Source organism: Caretta caretta, chromosome 3 (assembly GCF_965140235.1).
Source record: "Caretta caretta isolate rCarCar2 chromosome 3, rCarCar1.hap1, whole genome shotgun sequence".
Lineage (NCBI taxonomy): Eukaryota > Metazoa > Chordata > Testudines > Cheloniidae > Caretta > Caretta caretta.
In genome coordinates, this window is record NC_134208.1 from 131,736,469 (window position 1) to 131,760,800 (window position 24,332).

The 24,332-nt window shown below is 43.6% G+C and overlaps 2 protein-coding genes across 5 annotated transcripts; both read right to left on the minus strand.

Annotated features, from left to right (window-relative positions):
- Window positions 1-238: 238 nt before the first annotated feature.
- Window positions 239-2,715, minus strand: LOC125633917 (uncharacterized). The gene is made up of 2 exons (XM_075126223.1): window positions 1,147-2,715; window positions 239-759 (listed from the first exon to the last, which is right to left on the minus strand). The coding sequence occupies exons 1-2, from the start codon at window positions 1,724-1,726 to the stop codon at window positions 239-241; spliced, it is 1,101 nt and encodes a 366-aa protein (XP_074982324.1). The 5' UTR covers window positions 1,727-2,715.
- Window positions 2,716-2,843: 128 nt separating this feature from the next.
- On the minus strand, window positions 2,844-24,309 carry URB2 (URB2 ribosome biogenesis homolog). 4 transcript variants are annotated; one of them, XM_048843898.2, is made up of 10 exons: window positions 24,147-24,309; window positions 23,045-23,187; window positions 20,688-20,864; window positions 16,317-19,728; window positions 14,142-14,302; window positions 12,227-12,337; window positions 11,066-11,308; window positions 10,225-10,315; window positions 8,524-8,663; window positions 2,844-3,559 (listed from the first exon to the last, which is right to left on the minus strand). In XM_048843898.2, exons 2-10 carry the CDS (start codon window positions 23,168-23,170, stop codon window positions 3,362-3,364), a joined length of 4,659 nt encoding a protein of 1,552 aa, XP_048699855.2. In that variant the 5' UTR covers window positions 23,171-23,187; window positions 24,147-24,309; the 3' UTR covers window positions 2,844-3,361. The 4 variants fall into 4 exon arrangements, with proteins under 4 accessions (XP_048699855.2, XP_048699856.2, XP_048699857.2 ...); XM_048843899.2 differs by lacking the exon at window positions 24,147-24,309 and adding an exon at window positions 23,905-24,115; XM_048843900.2 differs by lacking the exon at window positions 24,147-24,309 and adding an exon at window positions 23,894-24,115.
- Between the last annotated feature and the right edge of the window lie 23 nt (window positions 24,310-24,332).

Sequence of the window (24,332 nt, forward strand, 5' to 3'; positions counted from 1 at the left end):
GAACCCCCCTGCCCCTTGGTTCACTCTACTTCCCTGTAAGCTAACCACCCTCCCCTCCTCCCTTTAATCATTGCTTGCAGAGCCAATAAAGTCATTGTTGCTTCACATTCATGCATTCGTTATTCATTCATCACACAAATAGGGGGATGACTACCAAGGTATCCCAGGAGGGGTGGTGGAGGAGGGAAGGAAAATGCCACACAGCACTTTAAGCACAGCACTTTAAAAGTTTACAACTTTAAAATTTATTGAATGACAGCCTTCTTTTTTTTGGGCAATCCTCTGTGGTGGAGTGGCTGGTTGGCCGGAGGCCCCCCCACCGCGTTCTTGGGCGTCTGGGTGTGGAGGCTATGGAACTTGGGGAGGAGGGCGGTTGGTTACAGAGGGGCTGCAGTGGCAGTCTGTGCTCCAGCTGCCTTTGCTGCAGCTCAACCATACACTGGAGCATACTGGTTTGGTCCTCCAGCAGCCTCAGCATTGAATCCTGCCTCCTCTCATCACGCTGCCGCCACCTTTGAGCTTCAGCCCTGTCTTCAGCCCGCCACTTACTCTCTTCAGCCCGCCACCTCTCCTCCCGGTCATTTTGTGCTTTCCTGCACTCTGACATTATTTGCCTCCACGCATTCGTCTGTGCTCTGCCAGTGTGGGAGGACAGCATGAGCTCGGAGAACATTTCATCACGAGTGCGTTTTTTTTTCTTTCTAAGCTTCACTAGCCTCTGGGAAGGAGAAGATCCTGTGATCATTGAAACACATGCAGCTGGTGGAGAAAAAAAAAGGGACAGCGGTATTTAAAAAGACACATTTTATAAAACAGTCGCTACACTCTTTCAGGGTAAACCTTGCTGTTAACATTACATACATAGCACATGTGCTTTCGTTACAAGGTCGCATTTTGCCTCCTCCCACTGCGTGAACGGATTTTGGTTGAATGCCAGCAAACATACACTGCAATGCTTTGTTCTACAGTGATTCCCCAGTACGTGTTGCTGGCCTGGAGTGGTAAAGTGTCCTACCATGAAGGACGAAATAAGGCTGCCCTCCCCAGAAACCTTTTGCAAAGGCAGAACCGCAAATGCCAGGGCAAAGTAATCCTTTCACATGCTTGCTTTTAAACCATGTATAGCATTTTAAAAGGTACACTCACCAGAGGTCCCTTCTCCGCCTGCTGAGTCCAGGAGGCAGCCTTGGGTGGGTTCGGGGGGTACTGGCTCCGGGTCTAGGGTGAGAAACAGTTCCTGGCTGTCGGGAAAACCGGTTTCTCCGCTTGCTTGCTGTGAGCTATCTACAACCTCCTCATCATCATCTTCTTCGTCCCCAAAACCTACTTCTGTATTGCCTCCATCTCCATTGAAGGAGTCAAACAACACGGCTGGGGTAGTGGTGGCTGAACCCCCTAAAATGGCATGCAGCTCATCATAGAAGCGGCATGTTTGGGGCTCTGACCCAGAGCGGCTGTTCGCCTCTCTGGTTTTCTGGTAGGCTTGCCTCAGCTCCTTCAGTTTCACGCGGCACTGCTTCGGGTCCCTGTTATGGCCTCTGTCCTTCATGCCCTGGGAGATTTTCAGAAAGGTTTTGGCATTTCGAAAACTGGAACGGAGTTCTGATAGCACGGATTCCTCTCCCCAAACAGCGATCAGATCCCGTACCTCCCGTTCGGTCCATGCTGGAGCTCTTTTGCGATTCTGGGACTCCATCATGGTCACCTGTGCTGATGAGCTCTGCATGGTCACCTGCAGCTTGCCATGCTGGCCAACCAGGAAATGAGATTCAAAAGTTCGCGGTTCTTTTCCTGTCTACCTGGCCAGTGCATCTGAGTTGAGAGCGCTGTCCAGAGCGGTCAGAATGGAGCACTCTGGGATAGCTCCCGGAGGCCAATACCATCGAATTGTGTCCACAGTACCCCAAATTCGAGCCGGCAACGTCGATTTAAGCGCTAATCCACTTGTCAGGGGTGGAGTAAGGAAATCGATTTTAAGAGCCCTTTAAGTCGAAATAAAGGGCTTCATTGTGTGGACGGGTGCAGGTTTAAATCGATTTAACGCTGCTAAATTCGACCTAAAGTCCTAGTGTAGACCAGGGCTTAGATATCCTTTTCTCTTCCCTGTTGCTGGGTGAAAGCTCCACACAAACAAAAGGGAGGGGAATTACTATGCCTCCACTTTTGCAAACTGCTTCATGCAGGCACTAGAGTCAATGGGGTTCCATTGTCTTCCTGCCTGGAGCAGTTTCCAGGAGCCTAAGCTGGGGGGCAGCATTGCCCACTGGAGAGGGCACTGAACTCAAAGACAGGTGACTTGAATTCTGGCTCATCTCAGCACTGACTTGCTGTGTGACCTTTGGAAGGTCACTTCATCTGTCTGGGCCTGTTTCCCTTCCCCACCCTTAGGTAGGTAGGTAAGTATTTGGCAGCAGGGACAGACATATCTCACTGTGTTTGTACAGTGCCTAGCACAAGGGACCTCTGGTCATTACTGTAATACAAATAATAATTGGTTAATGATGTGGGGAAGACTGAAATTGACTATACATAAAGTCAACAAAATAAAAGCAAGAGCTTTTTCCCCCACTCTAATCTCTTTCACTTATGGAAAGCTTAGGTATTACTTGTAAAGATACCAAAAAGCACTCAGGCAGAATGATTCACTTTGGTTATATATTTGCGCAAATTAAGTGAGTATGTGTGATTTTATGAAACAGTCACAGGAGGGCAGCATCAGCTGTGTTTTGGGTTTGACAGAAAGGAGATATTTGATAAAGCTTTCTAGCAGGTCAGTGTTTATGATGATACTTCATAAGACACAGTAGAAAAACTTACTGGCTAGACAGATACAAACACCACTCCAGGTTTTCTAAAAATCTGTATTTACACAATTTTGTAACAGAAGCGGACTGAATATTTTACAGTTGCACACAAATAAATTTATTTAGCATGAATGTAAAACAAAGTATGGCGTGGGGCACTTTACCATTATTTAGCGCTGCTCCCCATTGTAAACAGGGCAGGGCAGTTGTATAATAACTGAAGGTTTTCACTCAGTACATTCTTTGCTTGCACAGGAAAATTACATAAGGCCCCAGATCCTGCAATAAGTAGCACATATACAGGCTGCAGAGAAAGATTTCAGTGGGGCTCTGCACAGCTGCAGCAGGGCCGAGGCCTAAGCATGTGTCCTTTTCCTACCATAGATGTCAAGGCCAGTTATACAGGGACATATAATTCAGTATTTTACTTTTAGCAAAACAACTGATGGCATGATCCTGCAACGTGCTGATCATCCTGAACTCAATCAGAGCTGAGGTTTCTCAGCTCCACACAAGATCAAGTTCTTATTGATTATGCAAATGTTAGGAATGATACGTCACGCAGTGTACTTTTTCTCCCCATGTTTTTTAGTTTTGTGGTAGTGGGTATAATCATTGTACAATTCCTTAAAGACTTCTCTTACGCCCATCTGTAGCGATGCGTTTAAGAACTTGATGTCGCGTTCAATGCAAAGGTCTAGGATGTGATACATTCCCTCAGTTAGATGTTTCTTTACAGCTGGAAGTAAGGTCACCTAGGAGATGAACAAAATCTCATGAAACTTTTTACTTTCCATAGTTAGTATACGTCAAGTGACTGGAAATAAAAGTACTGACAAGATACAATCCAAGGTATCAGCCCATCTAGAATGGTCTGTTAAAACACCGTGTAAAATATTAGATAATAAATTATCTCCCCGATTTTGCAAACCTGATTTAAAACACAGCAGTAATATATAATCCTGTATATTAAAATTTGCAGCGGTGCTGAGTGTTCAGGTAAACGCTCTGTTATATTTGGGAGAATTTGAAATCATCCCAACAAAAAAAACCCTACAGTAAAATATTCTAAGACACCCATCCTGGAATAGATTTTTCCAGCAGCTTTTTGTACACCTCCTTCATATTCAGGAGACGGAACAATAGCCAACATATCAGCTGCATGCTGCACACTGAAATCTCAGTTAGGAACAAGTCCTTCTGTGAGCCTACATCTAAAATGGTTAGTTTGTTTTGCCTCTTCCAGTTTAATAACTGCATTTATCTAGCAACTTTTACCCAAGAATTTCAATTTGCTTTATAAACATTAATTACAGAAGCCTTAAAGAACACCCTCTCAGGTGTGTGTCTACTTGACCCATTTTAACCCCGTGGAACCCCAGGCACACAGAAATTAAAAGACTTGCCTTAAGTCATACAGCAAGCTAATGGCAGAGCTGGGAATACAACCTAAAACTCCTAACTCAGTCCCTTGCTGATCACTAGACACGCTGTCTTCCCACAACTGCCATAATCCCCATAACAAAGCTCATCAAGGCTGACTCTGGAGTGTTTTGGGGCTCTAGGCAAACTGGAACACATCCTCGGATCATAACCCGCTCACTGAACATTTTACTGCTTTAGATTCAGGTGGCCTCTGGAGCGGATCATGCTGTTCTTGCCACAGAAATAGGTCTTATCTCTGCTGAATACTAAAATTAACTTGGTGCCTCCAGACCTGTGCTTCTGCACTCCGAGCATAATGAAAACTGCATGAAAGGCTCTCATTAAAACTCAGAATTTTCCTCTCTTCCTGAGGCAAGTAATACACTCTTCACTATGGAAGTGAACTCCTAATGACTGTGTCGGGTCCAGGCTCTCTTTCTGCTCTGAGGCCACAGAGCAGTGAAGGGGCAGGGGCTGCCTTCTAAGAGGATGAAGAGCCAGCTGATCGCTGCACAGAAGGAACAGCATGAAATGCCACTATAATTGAGAATTTGGATCAAGTTCATACCTGGTGTAAGCAGATGCATCTGCAGTGGAGTTACACCTGCTTACACCACATCTGAATTTGGCCAACTCCTCTTGACTGTCTTTATTCTACAATGCAATTCCCACAAACCACTGTCTAAAAACCTTATGAGATTTACACAACTGCCACTGTGAGCTGGCAGTTAATTCTACCTACACACGTGTTATGGTCTACATAGTTAGCAAGACCAATTTGCGTTACAGAACTCTTGATGGGGGATGGCTAAGTGTGTGAAGAATTATTTCATCATTACTGAATTATGCTGCAGCTCTGAGATAATGCATGAAAGGTGAGATCAAGCATGTGGAAGAGGCTGCAGGTGTACCCAGGGCCAATGATGGACTTTTCGAGGTTTATTTCAGAATAATTAATAAGGGTCTACATTTGTTGTGATAAATATTGATAAACTAGATTTTTCATCAGGGGAAAGTGCCCTTTATGATTGAGAGAGTACAAGTGTGTGTGCAGCCTTTGTAAAAATCTACTTTGAAAAGGGGTTTCTCCTCTGTTCTTTCAGAGCAACATGAGAGGTCACAAGTGCTTTCTAGCATGTACAGGTCCAGCCCCTTTCCCCTTTGAGATCGATCCTCTTTTTTTTTTTTTTAAAAAAGAAAACTCCACGTCACCAATTCAGTAAGTGTCCCACCAATTCATTAACTCTCCTCCTCATGCTCAATTATTCCATTAACATATGAATCCCCAAACAAAGATTCATTTGTGCAGTTATTTATCATCAACTAGTTAGGCATATGGTTACACCGCACCCTTTAGCTAAAGTCTCAAGAGGCCTTACGCTCTAACACAGAATCAAATAACTTGAAAATGTCCGTATGTGAAAATTAAAACAGACACCACTTGCGGAACAGTCAGCGGTTCTATAATTAGTGAGCATAGCTACTGAGCAGGTTTTAAAGAGTGAGGCTTAAAACCAGTGAAACAGCATGTTTAAACCAAAGAGATTCAAACATTAACTTTCATTGTTATTTGCAGAACAAACTTATGCTCTATATATGAAAGACTCTGTTCTGAAACACTGATGGCATGTCTAAATGAAGAGTTAGTTCCTCGCAATAGCCTGCCGTGCATTGAGTGTGGACCCTGCTGCCACACACAAACAGCTTCATAGTGTGCTTTGATTTACCCTGCTTTTGACATGGGCGTAGATCAAAGCTCACTCGGGACTCTTACTGCACAGCAGCAGGGTCCATGTGGACAGTTAGTGCATGGCAAGCTAGTGTGGGGTAGATTTACACCCCAGCAAACTTTAAGATCAAGTGATGCACCCACTTTTTAAAACTTTGGCCATACGTACTCTCGTATAGGGAGTAGCTGCTCTTATTCAGAAACCAGTGAATAGTGGTATCTCAGTTTGCTTTATGGATTGCCCATCCAAATGCTCTAGTAATATCTTTTGAGCAATGGCTGTTTATAGTTTTAATTCCTCTAATTTGGGGGGGGGGATAGGAGGACTTGGTAGAAGAGCACCCTGCATTTACACTGAATGAATATTTTCCCCCACTCCCTTTCTTCACTCCTTCCTCACCTGGAGCCCCCACAGCTGCAATTGATACCAAAGCGGGATTTGCCTGGTCTTGGTGTGGGAGGGTGCAGTTTGTGGAAAAGAAAAGGAAAGGTAAAAACATAAAAATGATTACAAAGAGCAAGGAAGTAGAAGCTGGCAGCTTCCGCTGAGGATGTGGAAACAGGTAAAGCAGATACCAGAGAGCATGCTGCTGTGGATCAGTTACTCAACACTGCTAGAAAAAACAGGTAGGGAAGGGAAACCACAAAAAAGTACAGACAGACAAGTCTGAACAGCATGTGAGTGAGTTGCAGAAGGACCTGGCAGCAAGAACTTAATTTACCCCAGTTAGTCCTACTGGGGAAAAGATAGGCAAGACAGGAGCAGCTGGATTTGTTAACACCAAAGTTATCCCTGTTGGGAGTTCCCTATGGCACTACTTCCAGTCACTCCTCTCCATCACCCATATCCAGCTTATTGCTGGGAATGGCTCTGACTGCAGAAGCTTGAGGAAACTGATCGTGCTGAACATTACTTGAAAGGGTGGCCGAATTATGTGGGAAGCTAAGGACAAAATCCTCTGTTCGGCCAACTGAAGGTTCGGGCAGCACAGGTGGCACTCTCAGTAGCGGACACTCAAAGATTATCACAGTGTTAAAATGCAGCAGTACTTTGCAAGTATGATGTCCGTCTAGAGACGGCCTGAAGTTCCGCTCATGTGAAATGCAGCCCAGTGAGGCACCCGGCAAGCTGTACAGAAGTGGATTAAGCCAGACAACAACTGTGGAGATTTTTGATCCTCCAGCAGTTGCTCCAGATGGCTGATGCAAAGATGAGGATTTGGACATTTGAACAGCAGCAGCCAAGGAGAGCAAGACAAACCCGCTTGGCTGGGCGACTGCAGAAAGGTACCTGAATATCAATGGATCAGGCCCAGAGAGGCTCGTACACAATGCAGTCCTTGGAAAGAGTTTGCTGTGAGACAGCCCTTAGCACGAGTACTCTCTAGAGCCTTAGCTGGGGCAAATTCAATAACCAGGACATCAATAATTAGGGTAAGTAGGCAGGATATGGAGCAGCTGTGTGTCCTGCACAGAAACGAAAAAGGCCCAGTTGAAGTTTTAAACCTAGGACAGGGAGACATGTAAAAAACCCTGATCACTAGCACAAATTAATTACAAGAGGATTTTGCAGGCTTTGATGGACACAGGCAGTGTTCAATGAAATCCAAATTGGCTAACCTGGAACAAATTAGTAATTCAGAAATTAAGTCTGGCTGTAAGGAGCTACTCCATTGTAGACTATGCAAGAGCAAGAATATTTGCTTTCAGTAGAAATGGTTGAGAAAGATGTAACCATCTTAACTGCTTACTAGACTCTTTCCTCTGTTTAATTAATGTCAAATTCTTGGCAGTACTTCTAAAATAAGATTAGAGCCTGGTTATAGATTTTAGAGCACTAAATTATTGCTCTCAAACCAGAAATTTTAGTCTGAGGGTAAAATGTCCAAGAGAAACCCCTACAGAATGCAGGCAGAGAGCAAGGCATAAGATGTCCAAGCGGTCTCTGATAACTGCCAAGGGTGGGCTCAAACTCAGTGCATGAGTGTCCTCAGATTTAATGACCACAGCACATCACCTTTCGCCACTCACCTTCCGAAAGAGCGGGCTGCCTACAAACTCTCCGATTTCAACAAAGCCCTAGTCTTGCTGCACATGCCCACGTGGCTATCACTCTCTCTTTGATTCATCAGAAAGCTCAACCTGACCTGGCGTAGTAAACTTTATCCTCTAACTTTTTCAAGACACCACTGCCCCTTTGGGGAAGTGATATCATGTACCAGCCGAGATAATTCCAAGCACCTGAGATCAATTTGGGGAGAATTAGAACCATAGTTCGAGCCCCAGGTGTATGCAAAAACAAAACAAAAAACCAACACACCAGAAGAACCAGGAGATTTTGTAAAAACAATTTTAAGGGGTAGATCATCTCAGGAACCTTTGCTCAAATGACCACAAATTTAGAACACTATCCCTACTCTGCATCCCTAGGAGGTACAGCAAATTTCAAGACATCCAAGTCAGCATGTGGATTTTTAAAAAATTTAAAATAGTTGTCTTTTAAACAATAAGTGACTCTCAACCTGAACCTTATAAATGACTTTAAGGTGGATGAGTGTATATTACCTTCTGCAGTTCAATCACGTATTGGGCCACTATAAAGACAGAAAACACTGTGAACTCCTCTGTTTTTGCAGCAATGTGACTATACATCCTTTCCACCAAGTGTGCACATTTCAATACAACTCCAAACTCATCTGTGCTCCCTAAAACAGAAATCAAATTGTGGTGCAAAATTAGGGGTTAAAAAAAATTGTTATACAAGGAAAAAAAACCCAAAAAACAAAACTTCAGCAACTACCTAGCCATGGTTTCATATTTTGGATTTGCCAAAATGCATTTTTTTAATTACAGGAGAGGTGAGAACAGAAGAGTGGTTTAAAAGCAACTGTGCCCTTATGAAAATGAACAATCCCTTACAACACTTTATAGACTCTCTTTCAAGGGCAATATTGTAAGAATAAAGGCAGAAGGCTGTTTCAACTCCACCATACACTAGGATGCAGCCAACTTTTGTTACATGAATTCAAGCAGAAAGAAGGGCGGGGAAGGTACCTCCCATGTTCCAGCCCTCTGCCCAGTTAACTGGAAAAAGAGCAAAAACATCAGATTTTTTTTTTTTTTTTTTTGAAGTGCCACTTGCAGAATACTAGATCAAGAAGCTGCTTCTTGATAATGAGACCTATTACATGGCACAGTCTCCAAAGAGAATCACCATCACTGGAGACATTAAAAACTAGATGGGACAGAGGACTTGAATTTTCTGTAGGGAACAATCCTTCACTGGCAGGCAATGAGATAACTTAATAGAAATTAGGAGGAAAGTGGGGGGGAAAATTCAGGCATGTGTCTTGTTTTTTATTATTAAAATACAATAATTCTGCAGGGGTAGACAAAGTGTATCTAAATCACAGCATTTCCTGAACCTGTAGCTTTCCGCTGATTTTTCTCTTTAGAAAATGTGGATACTACTGAAATGTATAAGCCCCAGTTTTTATGCCATAGGTGCATCAATATATCATTCCTCTCTCTCCCCTTTGGAATATCTTAGTGTACTTGCCTATTGCATATACATGGTTATAACACACACACACAAAGTGGGGTAAATTTCAAAGCAGTGAACTTGGTTTTAGCCACGTGAATTAATGGAGTCAAATAAGTAAATCCCAAGTAACACTTTGAACATGTACAAGATTCTGGTTTTGTATCTAACACACAATGATGAACATGTAGTCTGTAGCATATCTAACATCTGCAACACAGGGCTCTGTTTAGTAGCACATATATAAAGCCCTTTCCCAAGTGCGATGGTGTAAATCATCAGCATTTGGAGCCACCACACCAGAAAAAACATGCTTTTCCTAAAACCTTCACTGACCTTATACAATGGGGGCTACTGTGGCTGTTTCTGAGTGAGAATGCAAAGGTCGGGGAGAGGAACTGACATAAGGTACAAGGAGCCCTGCCCCTGTCTGCGTTGTGTCATTGTGCTGGGGCCAGCCAGGATTACAGTTCGAAATGGAAGCACTATGCTAGTCTCCCAGGATGAAGCCTGGAAAGAACCTTTCAAAGAGTGTCAGAGTGCAGATTGCTACGTGGCTCATCCTCACTTCTGCCTATGTGGCCAGTGGCCCAAAAGCCATGATCTGGCCCTGGGACTTTGTTTCAACTTCTAATGTTACACACAGCCTGCCCTGTCCTGCACATTCTTCTGTGCATTGCACCCACTCAGAGTCGGGTACGTTAATGAAAATGATGACACAGCACCTCTGTCTCCTTTCTGTCGCCCCTCGTGCATAACAGAAACAACCAGCCTATTGAAGCTGTTCAGGAAAGATGGCGCTGCTTTTAGCATCACCTGCAAGAACATCAAATGAAAGAGGATCAGATAAATACCTAATGCAGTACAGAAAAAAGGCTTTGAGGATGGTTCCTTTATTAAAGCAGCACATGCAGCATGACATTCAACATCCCAAAATAAGAGTGGATTTATGTGCTTTAAAGGAAGGTACATCGCCTGTACGCGCTACAGGGAAGGGACTGTCTTTTTGTTCTGTTTCTACGGCTGCTGGCACAATGGGGTCCTGGTACCTGACTAGGGCTGGTAGGTGCTATGGTTAATACAAATAATTACAATCATCTCAAAGTAATCCCACATCCACAAAGCAGAGGTTGAAAGTTATGCTGTTCTAATGCCTGGGGCATTTACCGCTGTCTGTCCTGAACCAGTGCTTGCCCAAGGGACCAGAGATTTAAGGACCAACACACTTATTCATCTGAAAACAGTTTGGAAAAATCAGCTTTCAGCTGACAGGCACTAGAGGCAAAAATTTTCAAAAGTGACTTACACAGCCAGGTGCTTAAGACCTTTTGATCTACAAAGAGACTTAGCCTAAGTGCCTGTCTCATTTTTTTTTTTTTTTTTTTTTAAATATGGAACTTAGGCCCTTTTGAAAACTTTGGCCAAATCTAACTTTAGAGGTTGTGATAATTTGCTTCCAAATATCTTATTTCAGAACCTCCACGTTTTCAACCTCCTGGTCATAGGTCAGGGATTGGCTTCTTAAAATTTCTGATCCCCCACCCTTCAAGCCCCTTCTCCCTTCACCTTAGGGTGACACTGCAGTATGGAAAACAGCACTTCATGAATTCCCAGGAAGATGCTCCCATACTCCTCCATCTTCAAATGATCCAGAGGGACAGTCAGCAGAATGCTGAATGCCAGGCTCACGTGATGGGGATTGGAGAGAATCTCTTCTCCTTGCCTCAGCAGGGCTGCTACTGTCTCCAGTATAGGAACAACAATGGTGGGAATCAGCGATTGATCCCGACAAGCCTCTTTGGTTTGAATCTACATGTGAAAGACAAGACAACAATAACAAAAAAGAATTCCGCTGTCTCTACCCACCCCCTTCTTCCACACCAGAGAATTGTACTGTTGCAACTTGAACCAGCAGGAGTACACTGGCGCAAACTGCAACAGCATAAAGCCTCATCCGTACTAATCAATCTGTTTTAGGCACATGCCATGCGCCATATCCCCATGCAGCATTCCCTGAAAGCACTGCAGGGTCTGTGCATTGTTGCATCTATCCCACAATCCCATAGAGAAGATGCATACAGAATGTGTTCTACAGGGTCTATTTGCATCTGTTCATGTTTTTACACTGTTCCAGTGGATAGTTCTGTCCTTCACAAACATTGACTCACCCCAAGCCCCTGCCAGACAATCTCTGGTCCCAGAGAGTCAGGCATTGTGATGGCAAGCACCAACACTACTACAGTTGCGTGCAGCCACAACACAGGTAACGAAACGGATTTAATTATTTTAATTCACTTATTCAGTCATTTTTATATGCTCTTTTTTATTAGTTTGGCCTTGTAGCAAAGCAAAAAGCCAACGAACAGTTTTCTCCTCCTTTGGATCGGAAGAAGAGTTGCCCAGGCCTGGGGAGAGGCAACTCTCTAAGCATCTCCATGTAGCCTAGTGAGATGCTCTCAACCTCTACACAATGCAGTGCAGCCCCAAAGATATAATTTTCCTCAAAGTAATGGTGATGTTAATGAATGAGTGTGTGTGCCATGCCAATATACAGGTATATACTTGAGGAAATTTGGGCCAAACAGCGTAAATGGATCCTAGCCAAACTGATGTCAAATGTAGAATTTTTTTTTTTTTAAATATCTTTTTATGTATGTTTCAGACACAATTGTTTCAGGCTCTGTCAAACAAAAGTGATAGGTAACTTATACCGTGGGAGGTACTTACAACTAAAGCTGTGATTATCTGTGGGCTGGTAAACCAGAAAGCTTTCTCTTTCTCTCCAGTTAACGGGCAGTTGACCAGCAATTTGGTTAGCGTAACAGCTGACAATACTTCCTGCAAAAAAATGGATAAACAATCACTGCAAAAAGATAAATACGCTCACTTGAAATATGGCACCTCTCAGTGGAGGCATCACATTATCAGCAGCTCAACAGAATTTGCACTGAGCAATAATCACCTTAGCATACTGTACTATATCTATTTTAAAAGCAAATCGTGACATTAAAACATTTAAAAATAAAGGCAGATCAACTCATGTAGTAGCCATTATAGATAATGGAGGGAAGTAGTGTGAACATACACATATGAAACTCACTTGTGGTTTGAGCCTGCCATATAACCAGCATAATCTCATCACATTTACCAGCTAACATGTCACCACATATTGGCTTATAAGAACTAAGATGAAAACATAGAACATCAGTGTATTTCAGCCTTACAGTCCAAAAAACATGTGGACTTCAATGCCTATATGCTATGGAGATTAGTGTTACACAAACCATGTAGAAAGATTAGGTTAGATTCTCTTTTAAATGGACATTATCTACAGAGATGACACACAGATGCCTTTTCCAAATGGGCAGGTCTGGGAGCCAGATACTCCTGAGCTTCAGCAAGGCTCTGAGTTCCAAGTCACTTAACCTTCCAATGGGGGGGGGGGGGGGAGGGGGGAAGGTTATGCCAGGCTTGTTTGCCAAATTTCTTCCCAATGTTACAACTACCAATTCAGTTCCATTGGCGACAGATGTTACATGTCACTTAATCAACTACTGGAAGATGCTCAGATGCTACAGTAATGAGCACGGTATAAGAACCTATACAGAATAGAATAGTGGGAGCACTAATATAATCAGTGCTTCACATAACTGCTGGTGTTTAAAAGCACCGTGCCACCTGACCCTGTTCAGAGTAGGTTTGGACAATAAAATGGTTAAAATGCCAGTGGCTGCAAGTCTCTTGTCTATGCTACAGCTTTGGTGGTAACAATAGTGGGAAATTTTTAAGTGATAAAACCTTTTGTCTGGTCTTGGTCTCAGTTTCTCCATCTGAAAAATGGGGATAATTGTACTAACTTACCCTCCTCAAAGCAGTCTTGTGACGATCAGTACATTTGTGTTTGTAAAGCACTTTGCCAATGAAAAGTGCTCAGTTAGTGCTAAGTAGTACTGTGATAAGAAAAGAACCACCCACACTACAAGAAATGTATACTAGCATGTGCCAGTTTACACCTACAACTGCAAAGAACAGACCACACTAGGTGTGACTTTTAAATGAACTAGGCAAATCTTTGTTTTGCGTGTCCATGGACTGAACCAGCTTCCTGGTAATCACCTACATAATTATGACAAATTTTTCCTGGATGCTGAGTCTGAGGACTCTACTGAATAACACAATAGGAAACAAAATTAAAGCTTTTATTTGGCTAGTTTGTAATATTAGAATTAACACATAGGCGTCGACTTTCTGCATTCTCTACAGGAAATCACTGATGGGAGACTCCTGTTAATGTTACTGGGAATTAGAGTGCTAAATGCCTGGGGATCCTCCTGAAAGCTTTCTTCATAGGTAAGAAGTTTCTCTCTTTTTCATAGTGGAGTCTATCGATCTCAGGTATTTCTAGGGCACTCTTCATCGCAGTACCTAAGCACCAGGTTTATTGCCATGTAAGTTACCATGAGTGTGCAGCATAACACACACACATTTAAAGCCAAACTCCTATGTGTTCCTCATGTTGTATTCACGGTCTTTCTTCCTGCCCATTTTATCAGATACCATCCATGTTCTATTGCAGTTCTTCAAGCCATGGAGAGAAAACTAAAGAAAATAAATTATAAGAAATAAGCCCAAAGTTCCCTACTTTAGGATTTTGTTTCCAAATATTGCTAACTTCAAGTCCTTGGAGCACCAGCCTCATCATGACACAGAACTCCTCAGTCGTGCAGCTCTCCACCAGCTGAGTCATCAACTCTGTCAGCTGCATTTCTAGATCTTGAATCACCTGGACTGTGGTGCCAGGACCTGCATATTCAAGAGACACAAACACGTCTGAATTGCTTATCCACCTGGGGAACTGCCAAAAAAACCCTTTCAAAATCAAGCCTTGAAAAAGAGCTCTCTCTGTGAGTGATTTTTTAATGTTCACCCGCACAGAACTGCTTTCTCCCACCAACCACAGCAGCAGTGTATCATTCAGAACATTCCCATCCTACTGTGTATCCCGCAGTCAGTATCTTGATTAAATGCTTTCACTCTGTGAAAACCCCATAATGAGGCTTGTTCACAAGCTAGGGGAACAAGTTGATCACAAGCTACAGAATATCAGGGTGTTGGGAGGAGAGCCACACATCACATGAATATTAATGGACAATGCTTAGATCTCGGTTTAGCAGTGACCAGGTCTCCTACATATGAAGTCAAAGATTATATTATCTATGACTAGTTTAAATTTTGGTTTACTTTGCAAGCATATTTATCTGCTCCACAAACACCCCGAATGTAGCAGTAACTCCTGGGATTTGTGGCAAGATTTTCTGTAGGAGAAAATAATTTAAATCTATTTAAAGCCTGGCACTTCTACAGCACATTTCATCAGAGAATCTCAAAGCATTTTATCACCATTAATTATGCCTCTGCACTAAATAAATATACCAGCTTTGTACATGAGTAGAGTGTGGTACAGAGATGTTAAGAGGGAGTCAGCAGAAAAGCCAGGGTCAGAATTTGGTAATCCTGACTCCCAATCCTGTTTTAACACTTATATCATACTGCCTCCTGTGGTGAATTCTGTAACTGGAAAGAATTGAGATACACAGCGTGCAAGAAATATTATACATAGACACAATATAAAAATCTATTTGCAACTCAACTAGCAAGAGCTTCAGCCAGGCTCCCAAACAGATTTACAAAAAGGCTTCTCCATACAGAATTGTACTACAATTAAGGGATTAAGTGCATTTGTGATTCCCTACCAACCAGGGGGTAATATACATTTGTAAGATCACTGTAGTAGTAAACTAGACTAAATCAAATCTTTCAGGCATCAAAGACAAAAATAATATTGCCAGGTTTTTTGGTACTACTACACTGCACATGTGGAATGTCAGTTTAGGTTATATTTTAAATGAGGCAACATAGATTAGTTGTTAGATCACACTGGCAGTCAGAAGACCAGGTTCCCCTAATTCCAATTCTGTCACTGGCTCACTGTGTGCAGGTGATAAAGGGTCTGGCTTTCTGAGAGGTGCCAAGTACCCACAGCTATCATGGACTTTGCCTGGAGTATACTGTGTTCAGCACCTCTGAAAACCAGGCCAGTAGTCTTTCTGTTCCTCAATTTCCTCACCTTTAAATGGAGATGATACTTATCTACCTTTGTAAGGCCCTCTGAGATCTTCAGTGAAAAGTGCTGAGTTATTTAACTAAGCCGATCCATTAACTCCTTCAGAGATAGTTACTATACCAGATACATAAGACCAAAAAAAATGCATTTTCAGAGCAGCCCCAAAAAGTTTGACCACATTTGGTGAAATGGTCCTAAACAGAATATTTCTACGGGGGTGTTTCTCAGTGCCTTGGGCCATCATTTAGAGAACAGCGTAGTATTTTAAAAAGGGCTAAGGGCTACATTTTCAAACCTTGATAGATTTGTGTCACAAAATATACACGTGCACATACAAAACATGTATTAGCATAGGCAAAATACATATTTTTGCACAAAAATGAGCACTGAGGCACATGAGTAACTATTTCTGTGAAAGCAAGGAGATCAAAATAACTACGTGGCTGACATCCTCAAAGACCTTCCAGATGAGACCCCTACCAAGACAGGTCAACACTGCGCCCCAGTCATGACAACAGTATCCCTCTAAAAGCTTCCCAGTTTGTTTCTTAAGAAGATAGGACCAATTTACTGATGGACTAGCATACGTGGATATCTTGTGACTTTCTTAAGAACCTCTTGGATGCTTTTACCCACCCCTGTATTCCAAAATTAAACGGAGGAGTTGAAGAAAAGAAAAAAAGAGCTCTGTACCAGCAAGGAGTTTTTTTACAGCATGGAACACAGTGAGAGCAGTCTCTTCTCCAGGATACAGATCTGTTACTGAGCAGAAAACAGTTAAAAACTGCAAGGCAGAGTGAAAGAACTGGAGATGGCCTTCCACAGAGGTCAGCTCTCTCAGTACTTGAGTGTAAAACTTTTGGTACAGTTCAGTGTGGGAATACTCCCGATATTTTCCTGGGTCTTTAGGATTCTCCTGCTTGCCTTCCATTTTCATAAAGCGACCAGTGCACATGTAGCTCAGATCTGCTTTCAGTAGAGTTGAGACAGCTGGGATGAATGCCAAAGGCAAAGGCTGGTCTTTGGTGAGGTTTCTAAGGCAGAGCTGGATGGCTGTTCCTGTCTGGAGGACTGTTGGCTCCAACAAAGCAGACAGCATTTCTGTCAGTTGTTGTTTCTTCTCTGGCTGCTGCTGGAGGTACAGAGTCAGAACATGGCAGAGTGTGGTTAGCGGCACTAAGAGCAGCTGATTGACTGCAGTGTTCCAGGGTTTGCCTCTGTCTGCATCAACATATGGTTTGCAGCTCGCTAGGAAAAAAGAGAACTTTTCCAAATTGAGTTTCAGGCTCTGCCTCTTTTCGACAATCATCTGAAAAAAGCATTCCAAAAAGGTTTGGATCACCTGGAGAAATTCTGCCCAGGCGGGAGTGGTCAAAACATCAGCAAAGCACTTGCTGGCTGCAAACAGGGCGGTCATGACAGCCTCAAGAGCATCACTGGCATGAAAAACTTTAAAGATAGAGTTGACACTTCTGCCAGTCTGTAGGCATGTTAGGAGGCGGAAGCAGGTAATTAGAAACTTCAATGATAGCAACTTACTGCAAGAGATGTTAGCTCTGGTATTGGCTACCAAGGATAGCAGCAAGAGAAAACAACGGGTATGGTCTGAAGGAAAAAGACTGTCAAGTTTCAATGCAGAAATCATCTCTAGTAAATGCAGAAAGCTTTCTATCTGGTCTTCTTCCAAAGTAATGGGGGAACCGGTCCTTGTTAACAACAATATATGTTGAGCAATTTTTTCCATTGTTGTCCAGCAAATGAAGGGTTCAGCCTTTGATTGATTGTTTTCTGACTGTGCCTCCCCCATGCCAACCATCTTGCAAGATGAGAGGACTTCCTCATGCCATGGTATATTAACTGCAGACAGCTGTTGAATAGGCTGATCCACGATGCCCTGAGTAGCAGAACAAAACACACTAGAGCACTGCTGAATAATGCGGCTTATAAAAGCACAGTGAAGCACCTTAATTTCTGGAAGAAAAGTACTATGCAGCAAGGCTTTAGAAACCTTTTCAGCTGTGATGAAGGAATCCTGATCTGCAGAAACTCCCGGAGCTTTAGTTGATGGTAAAGTCTTCAGAAGCACATCAGCAACATACTCTACATCTTTCAGAGAAAGATGAGGAATCAGGATTGTTAGATTTGAGACTACAAGGTACCAGTGTGCAGCGGGGTAGGTGAGAGCATTTATTGCACTGATGTTGCCATTCCAAGGTTCGGACTCTTCCATGCTCATGCTTGATCTTCCAGAATGAAGGATGAAAGCTGCGGCATGCTGCAAGGTGTGAAGATCAGCCTCAGTCTGAAAACTGGTTTGCATTAAGATCTTTTTTATTTTCTGAAGCATGAGCAGTTCTAAGCAATATTTACTAGGTGAGCAGAAATTACTTGAGAATCTCACTACCCTCTTCCAACACTGGCTATCCACGCCAGGGAGAAGGGCTGAGAAGTCCCAGCTCTCTGCAGCACAGTCAGTACCACCACCAGCTGCTTCAGCCAGTCGAGACACATATTTGCTGCAGTTTATACTAAGCAGAGTGTCAACCTCCACCCATGTGCAGACAAGGAGGAGCGCGGAATCACTGACCTTCTCTAGCCAAAGCCCTGGTTTATCTTCGTCTGCCCACTGATCCTTCAATAGGTCTAGCAATGGCTGGATTACCTCTTTCTGCATCTTGTCCAACAGACTCTGAGTGCGAAGGACAACAGGTAATGGGGTGACATTATCCAAACTCTTCATGTTGAACAGAAAAGTGTGAAGCACAGAGCTCACAGACAACAGCTTCAGTGCCATGTCAGAATCATCTTTAACGTCAGGAATTATTTGAGTCTGACACTTCTCCAGTATGAGGAACAAAATATCCAGAATCTGGTTGGGTGGCAGCTCGAGGAGGCACTCACGAAGCTTTGCCGTCAGCCCAGCAGACAAGACTGGCAGCCTTAACTCATCATCAGCTGGACGGCAGATCACAGACAGAACCTCTTCAAAGAATTTAGGGAACTGTCGCAGCTTCGTGTAAGTCTGAAACATGGCATTTATGAGAGTCTCTTGAGGCTTCTTTGTACGTGGCTCAGAGACCTCTGCATCGATCCAAGCTGAGGCCACAAGGTCATCCAGATCAGGCTCGACAATTAAATGATTTAACGAAATCAAGGTCTTGAGACACCTAAACCAAGCTGGGATGGAAGCCTGGGAGCGATTCACCAACATTTCTGCCAGTTTGCGGTAAAACTGGAACTGGGTCTCTTTGTGCCTGATCCGGTCAGCGGCAACGTTATAGATATCGTTGCTGAGCACCAAGTTCAGGAGCTGTTCCACAGCAAGCAGTTCTGTGCTCCAGTCTACTGGCGAGAGCATCTCCTGCCATAGATCCTCCTGCAGGTGAGAAATCCTTAGACAGCCAAAAAGCCTGGTGAACATGTGGAAACAGACCATGTGGTTTTCTGCCTTACAGTAAGAATCCAAAAAGAGCTTATAAAGCAGAGGTACTGAATTTGCTACTATGATCACCTGGAGCGTTGATTCACAAAAGCTAGCATCCTGGAACTTGGACAGCACTGTTTTGACTGGCATCAGAATAGTTTTAAGAGCCCTTTTCTTTTTCTCTTGCGGTTCCCTTTCTGGCAGGAGCTCCCCTCTGTAAGAGGACAAGAGCTCAGGCTGGAAAATCCCAGCCTGTAGCACAGCCTCTACTTGGTTTCGGATTTCCCTGCTCAGATGCTGACGTACGCGGCCATCATCAGCTGGTGTCCACGCTCTGGCCATAAGCAAATGCCTCAGGAGCAGACATGGTTGAAACAAGTGGCTGGTCACTTGCCCAAACACACGATTTGGGTTGATCTGTTGCCTCTGAATCAGGAGGTACTGAGCAAAGGTCAGCTGGAGGACATCAAACAACTGGGAGGTCACAGCATCTTCTGAGGTCAGCCATTGACAGGCCAGCCAGGAGAGCTTGCTTAGGAGATTTACCATCAGCTCATATTTTGTGGTATAGATGATGGAGAGAGGCGGAGTGGAAAGGATGCCCCTGCAACAACTTAGCACTGTACCAACATTTCCGCGGGATTTTTGAATGCAGGATTCGGATATCCTTTCATTTATGACCTGAAGATAAAACAACAAAAAAAGCATCACTATCAACCTTGCACACAGAAACAAAGGTCATTGGGGAACAGACAACAATCTTCTATTTGCTGGGCAGCTCCGGCTGGACACATCAACAGCACTTAAACAATCATTAGTAACAGAAGATGGGAAGGACATAGACCCACCAGTGGTTATTCCTGACCCCAGGCATAGACAATTGATCGTTTTCAGACTATAAATTTTTCAGGGTAGGAACCGTGTCTTTGCATGTGTCTGCACAGCATCTGACATGAGACCCCATTCCTGACTGACTACTGTAAGAAGAACAACAGCAGCAATAATGATGCATGATAGTCCACCTCATTCTAACCGTGAAGAAACTTACTTAGTGCTGTAGAGAAAAGAAAGGCAAGATGCCCTCCCCATCCCAACAAGGTCCCTACCAACAGGGGGGGAAATTCCCTCCTTATCCCCAGTTGGACAACCTATTTAGCAAGGATCTCAATTAGTAAGCAAATAATTCCAATTATACTCTAAAACAGCCATATGATCTTCCAGAGTTTCCTATACTAATATACATTTGCGAGCCTTTAACTCTTTCTCACATGAGTAGTCTGAAATGAAGTCATCTAGGCTACTTGTGAGAATAGGGGTTGCCTGACTGGGTCTTTACTTACTAACCAAAATATTTAATCTTGTTCCATCCCTGATAGTTTGGGGAGGGGAAAACCTGTGTGAAATCATCCGAGTATGAGGCTATTGGGAAGTGTTGTTGCTTTCAATCTTTGTTCTCCACAAATATCAGCTGTCTTGCAACAGAGGGGATAGAAGGGAAAATAAATACAATGGCCTAAAAATGTAAGCTAAATTATCCCTAACTATTTCATACAACACCTACCTCTAAAAGGAAGTGTCATATATTGTATCACATACTGCACTGACATTCATCACTTAACAAAGAGTTTGGTTTGAGTTACCTGTGCAATCAAAAAACTGAGGTTGATTGTCTTTCCATCCTTTAAGAGATTCTGTAGTTTTCTGCTATGGAGGATGTTATCCAGGTACGTCCAAAGTTTCTCAACAATTTCATCCTCCAGTTCAAGTTTCTTGTTGTAATATGAAACCAATGCATGGCTCACCCAATCAAGTAATACCTATGTAATTTAAACAAACAAAAATATACAGCTGTGGGTGATCATCTTTACCTCCATGGGAAAAGGTTACAGAACTGTAGTAGCCACTTCACACCTGAGAATGAGCTTGACATGGATACACAAGTTTGTCTATGCAGTTCTCCAAGCAGGATCAGGGCCTGAATTTGTAACAGTTTCTAAACTCAATTTTGGCTCCCTTCACGCTCTAACCTTCATAGTAAAGCTAATTTCAAGGGTGAAAATGCATTTCCTTTCAGCTTCTCTTAAACCAGCAGAGAAAATTTCTCACATGAAATTTTTATATCAGTGAGGACATTTTTGAGTGAGGGAACTTACGAAAAGAATTGTGGATTTTCACTTTATAAAAACTGTTCTCATTTCCAAAATGCAAAAACAGCTTGTCCTAAAGATTGCACGTTTATTTAAAATCTCGATCCCCGAATAGAATGATTGCACAGGCCTGATTTAACTTTTTTGGAGTTCCTATTTTTTTCAGTCTCTCTCTCTCTCTCTGTGATATTGATAGATAGATATATAGAGAGAGAGAAACAAAAACAACCCTCTGAAGCTTTGCAATCTGTAGAGCTTACAAAATCCTTGGGCAGTGTCTGCTTTGCTTACAAGGTGTACAGACATAGTCCATGTACTAGAGGGTCTGCAGACCAGATCTGAATATCTTATAAATTCCACTATCACCATTATACAGTTACAAGCTCCAAAGGCCCTGTCTGACCTGTAAAGGATTATAAATGTCATAAGTCAGCACTGAACTTTCAAGGTACATAGATTGCAAGCTCCATGCTAACCATTATGAAGTTTCCAGCTCTTACAAAGCCTTCAGATCTACAACTATGGTTAAGGAAGAAGCACATACTGTAACCCATTGAGCCAAATTCAAGGAAACAATCTCTGCTAGCAAAGACGATAGAGTTTTTAAATTTTGGGAGAGAAATAATAAGATAATTTTAAAATTATTAAAGCCACTGAAGCCAAGTCTCCCAGGGGAGTAAAGAGGAAGCCTTCAATTTCTGCTCCGTTTTTGTATATAGATGTGAAATAAATAAGATTTTTCTTAATTTTTTTCCAAGTTCTTTAAGAAGATGCTTTGAAATAACATTTTAAAAGTTTTACTTTTCTTTAAAAAGCTAAGGAAATGTAGGCAAAAACCATTAATACACAATTAAATTGTATAACGTTGCTCACTTAGCCATTCTATTAAAGGTTAATTTCATGTTTTAAAGCAATTCATAGAACAATTTAAAAAAACAACACTTTTACAGATCCTTCTTGTGCTAAGTTCTCAACTAAAATGCTAGGTGGTTTGATAGCTGGGTCAGCAGGCAAAGCCCACTAAACGATGTAAGGTCTGCCCCTCTCAGGTGAAAGGAGGAGCCACAAGTCCCAGAAATCAACTATTTACAGGGAACAAAAAAATAGGTCACAGGATCAAAACATGGTATCCAGAGAGGAACACCGCACAGAGAATGTGCTGGACAATACCCACTACTCCAAGGAAGAATCCAAGGAGTGAATGGTCATGATGCCCAGATTCATACAGATAATGTGCCAGGAAACAGGTCTCACAGCCACAGAGAACTCTCCCCCACCAGTCCAATTTCCCCGTCCTGGTCTGGTGGATGGTCATTTTAGCCATTATCAGGAGACGGTTGGCCAGACTTTGCGGGGGCCATGTAGGAAATGTGATGAAAGATGCTAGCCTTACAACTCTGGAGACAGAGGTCTTCAATTTATCCACAAAACAAGTATAGCATGGACACTGCATCTCTCTCCCCTCTACCCCATGAGCATGTCCCAATCCTGAATTGGAAAAACCATCTTTAGATGTGAGAAGGTAGTTCATTCTTTAGCCCATTCTATACTTGGACTTTCTACTGAAGCCACTAAACAAAACTTCCATATGACTGCCTCTTAGTGGTCATTGTTGTGATAGAGATGAAAGCCTATTAGGAAACAGACTGGTCTACTTCACAACCATCATCAGCAACAACTTTCAGTTACTCCCTATTGCAGCTGTATTTGCACCAGTGTCTACAGGTGAAAGGCTATGCAATGCATCTTGATTCATCCTCTGAATCAGCTTGGGCTCCACAGCAATTAATTGGTACATTTTTCTGCATTTGACAAAACAATTTAAAAAAAAAACCAACAGAAAACCATACTTGTTCTTTATTTGGAAGAAAGCACTGATGGGAAATCCATGCAAAGTGAGCTAATTTGATTTTGTCTTCCCAAGAGGTTTTTGCACTTTTCAGCTTCAGGTGAATTCCTGAGTAAATTGCAGCCATAGAGACTATTATTGTATCTGAAATGTCAAATATTCACAAAAATATTAGATGCACTTGAAATAAACGTTAACGAGAAGGATTTAAGAATACCAGAATTAATGGTTATTTGTCTCTAGTAAAGCAGACTCTTATTTGGGCTAGCCCTATGTTCATTCGGCTTTACAATGCAAGAGACCTGGGTTTGATAAGCAGGTCTGGTCACTGAGGATCCAATCCACTGAAATCAGTGGAAACAGCATTGGATACCAGGCAAACAAGAGCTGGGAAAACTGAGAAGACACCAACATAAACTGGGCCTTTTTATGAGAGGTGCTGAACTTCCCAACATTCCTCCGAAAAAAATCACAGGAAACTGCGCATGCCCACCACGTCTCAGGATCAGACCCTACATCCAGTGCTCCATTTGTCCCAAGGTTTGCCAGGTGTGAGCCCCCGGCACCTCTAGGCTTGGCAGTTCATAGCCCCGCCACCGCTAGGCTTGTTGTACCAGTTATGAATGGAAAGGAGTTGCTTAAGCCCTGGCACCTAATTGCCTTGGGCCCTGGCACCTCGCCCATTACACAGCAAGCACCGCCAGTGCCAACAGCTGAACCGAACCCACCCCTCCAAAGGCGAGCCACGGGGTCCGGTACAGACCGGAAAATAACGGGCCGGATTCAGTTATGTCCGGCCAACCACACGGAGCAAGTGCCCGCCGCTGCGGCTGCCGTACGCCAGACCCACCCAAGGGTCACCTGAGACCACGGACCCCACCGCACGCCCGCAACAAGCCTCGCTCGGCTCGGGCCAGCGTGATCTCGCCCTGCTCCGAGACACGCTGCCCAGACACCGCGAGGGAGGCAGGCAGCCACCCGCCGGGGCACCCTTCCCGGGCTGGGGCCCGGCCCGCGGCCCGCTCCCCGGCTGCCGGCGCTGCACAAGCCCGGGGGCAGCTCGCTCACACCGGCCGCACCCCGCGCGCAGGCCCCCGCCTCACCCGGCCGCGCCTCCCCGGGTCCCCGCACACACGTGCTGCCGCCCCGTGGCCTTTGCCCTTCGCCCGCTCAAGGCGCCAGGCAGCGCTAGCCGAGCGCCGCGGCGAGGGCCTCCCATTGGTGGGGGGGCGGCGGGTGCATCACGCATGCGCTGTGGCAGCCGCCCCAGCTCTCCTCGCTCGCTCGCT

Bases quoted from the DNA above. Each gene is read 5' to 3' on its own strand.
- LOC125633917 (XM_075126223.1), bottom strand. From the start codon at position 1,726: ATGCAGAGCTCATCAGCACAGGTGACCATGATGGAGTCCCAGAATCGC. The intron at 760-1,146 runs GTGAGTGTACCT...TTTCTCCACCAG, and splicing joins AGGCGGAGAAGGGACCTCTG to CTGCATGTGTTTCAATGATC.
- URB2 (XM_048843898.2), bottom strand. From the start codon at position 23,170: ATGGCTGCAATTTACTCAGGAATTCACCTGAAGCTGAAAAGTGCAAAA. The intron at 12,338-14,141 runs GTAGGGAACTTT...ATTTTTTTGCAG, and splicing joins TTTGGAAACAAAATCCTAAA to GAAGTATTGTCAGCTGTTAC. The intron at 10,316-11,065 runs GTGAAGGGAGAA...ATGTTCTTGCAG, and splicing joins TACTGCAGTGTCACCCTAAG to GTGATGCTAAAAGCAGCGCC.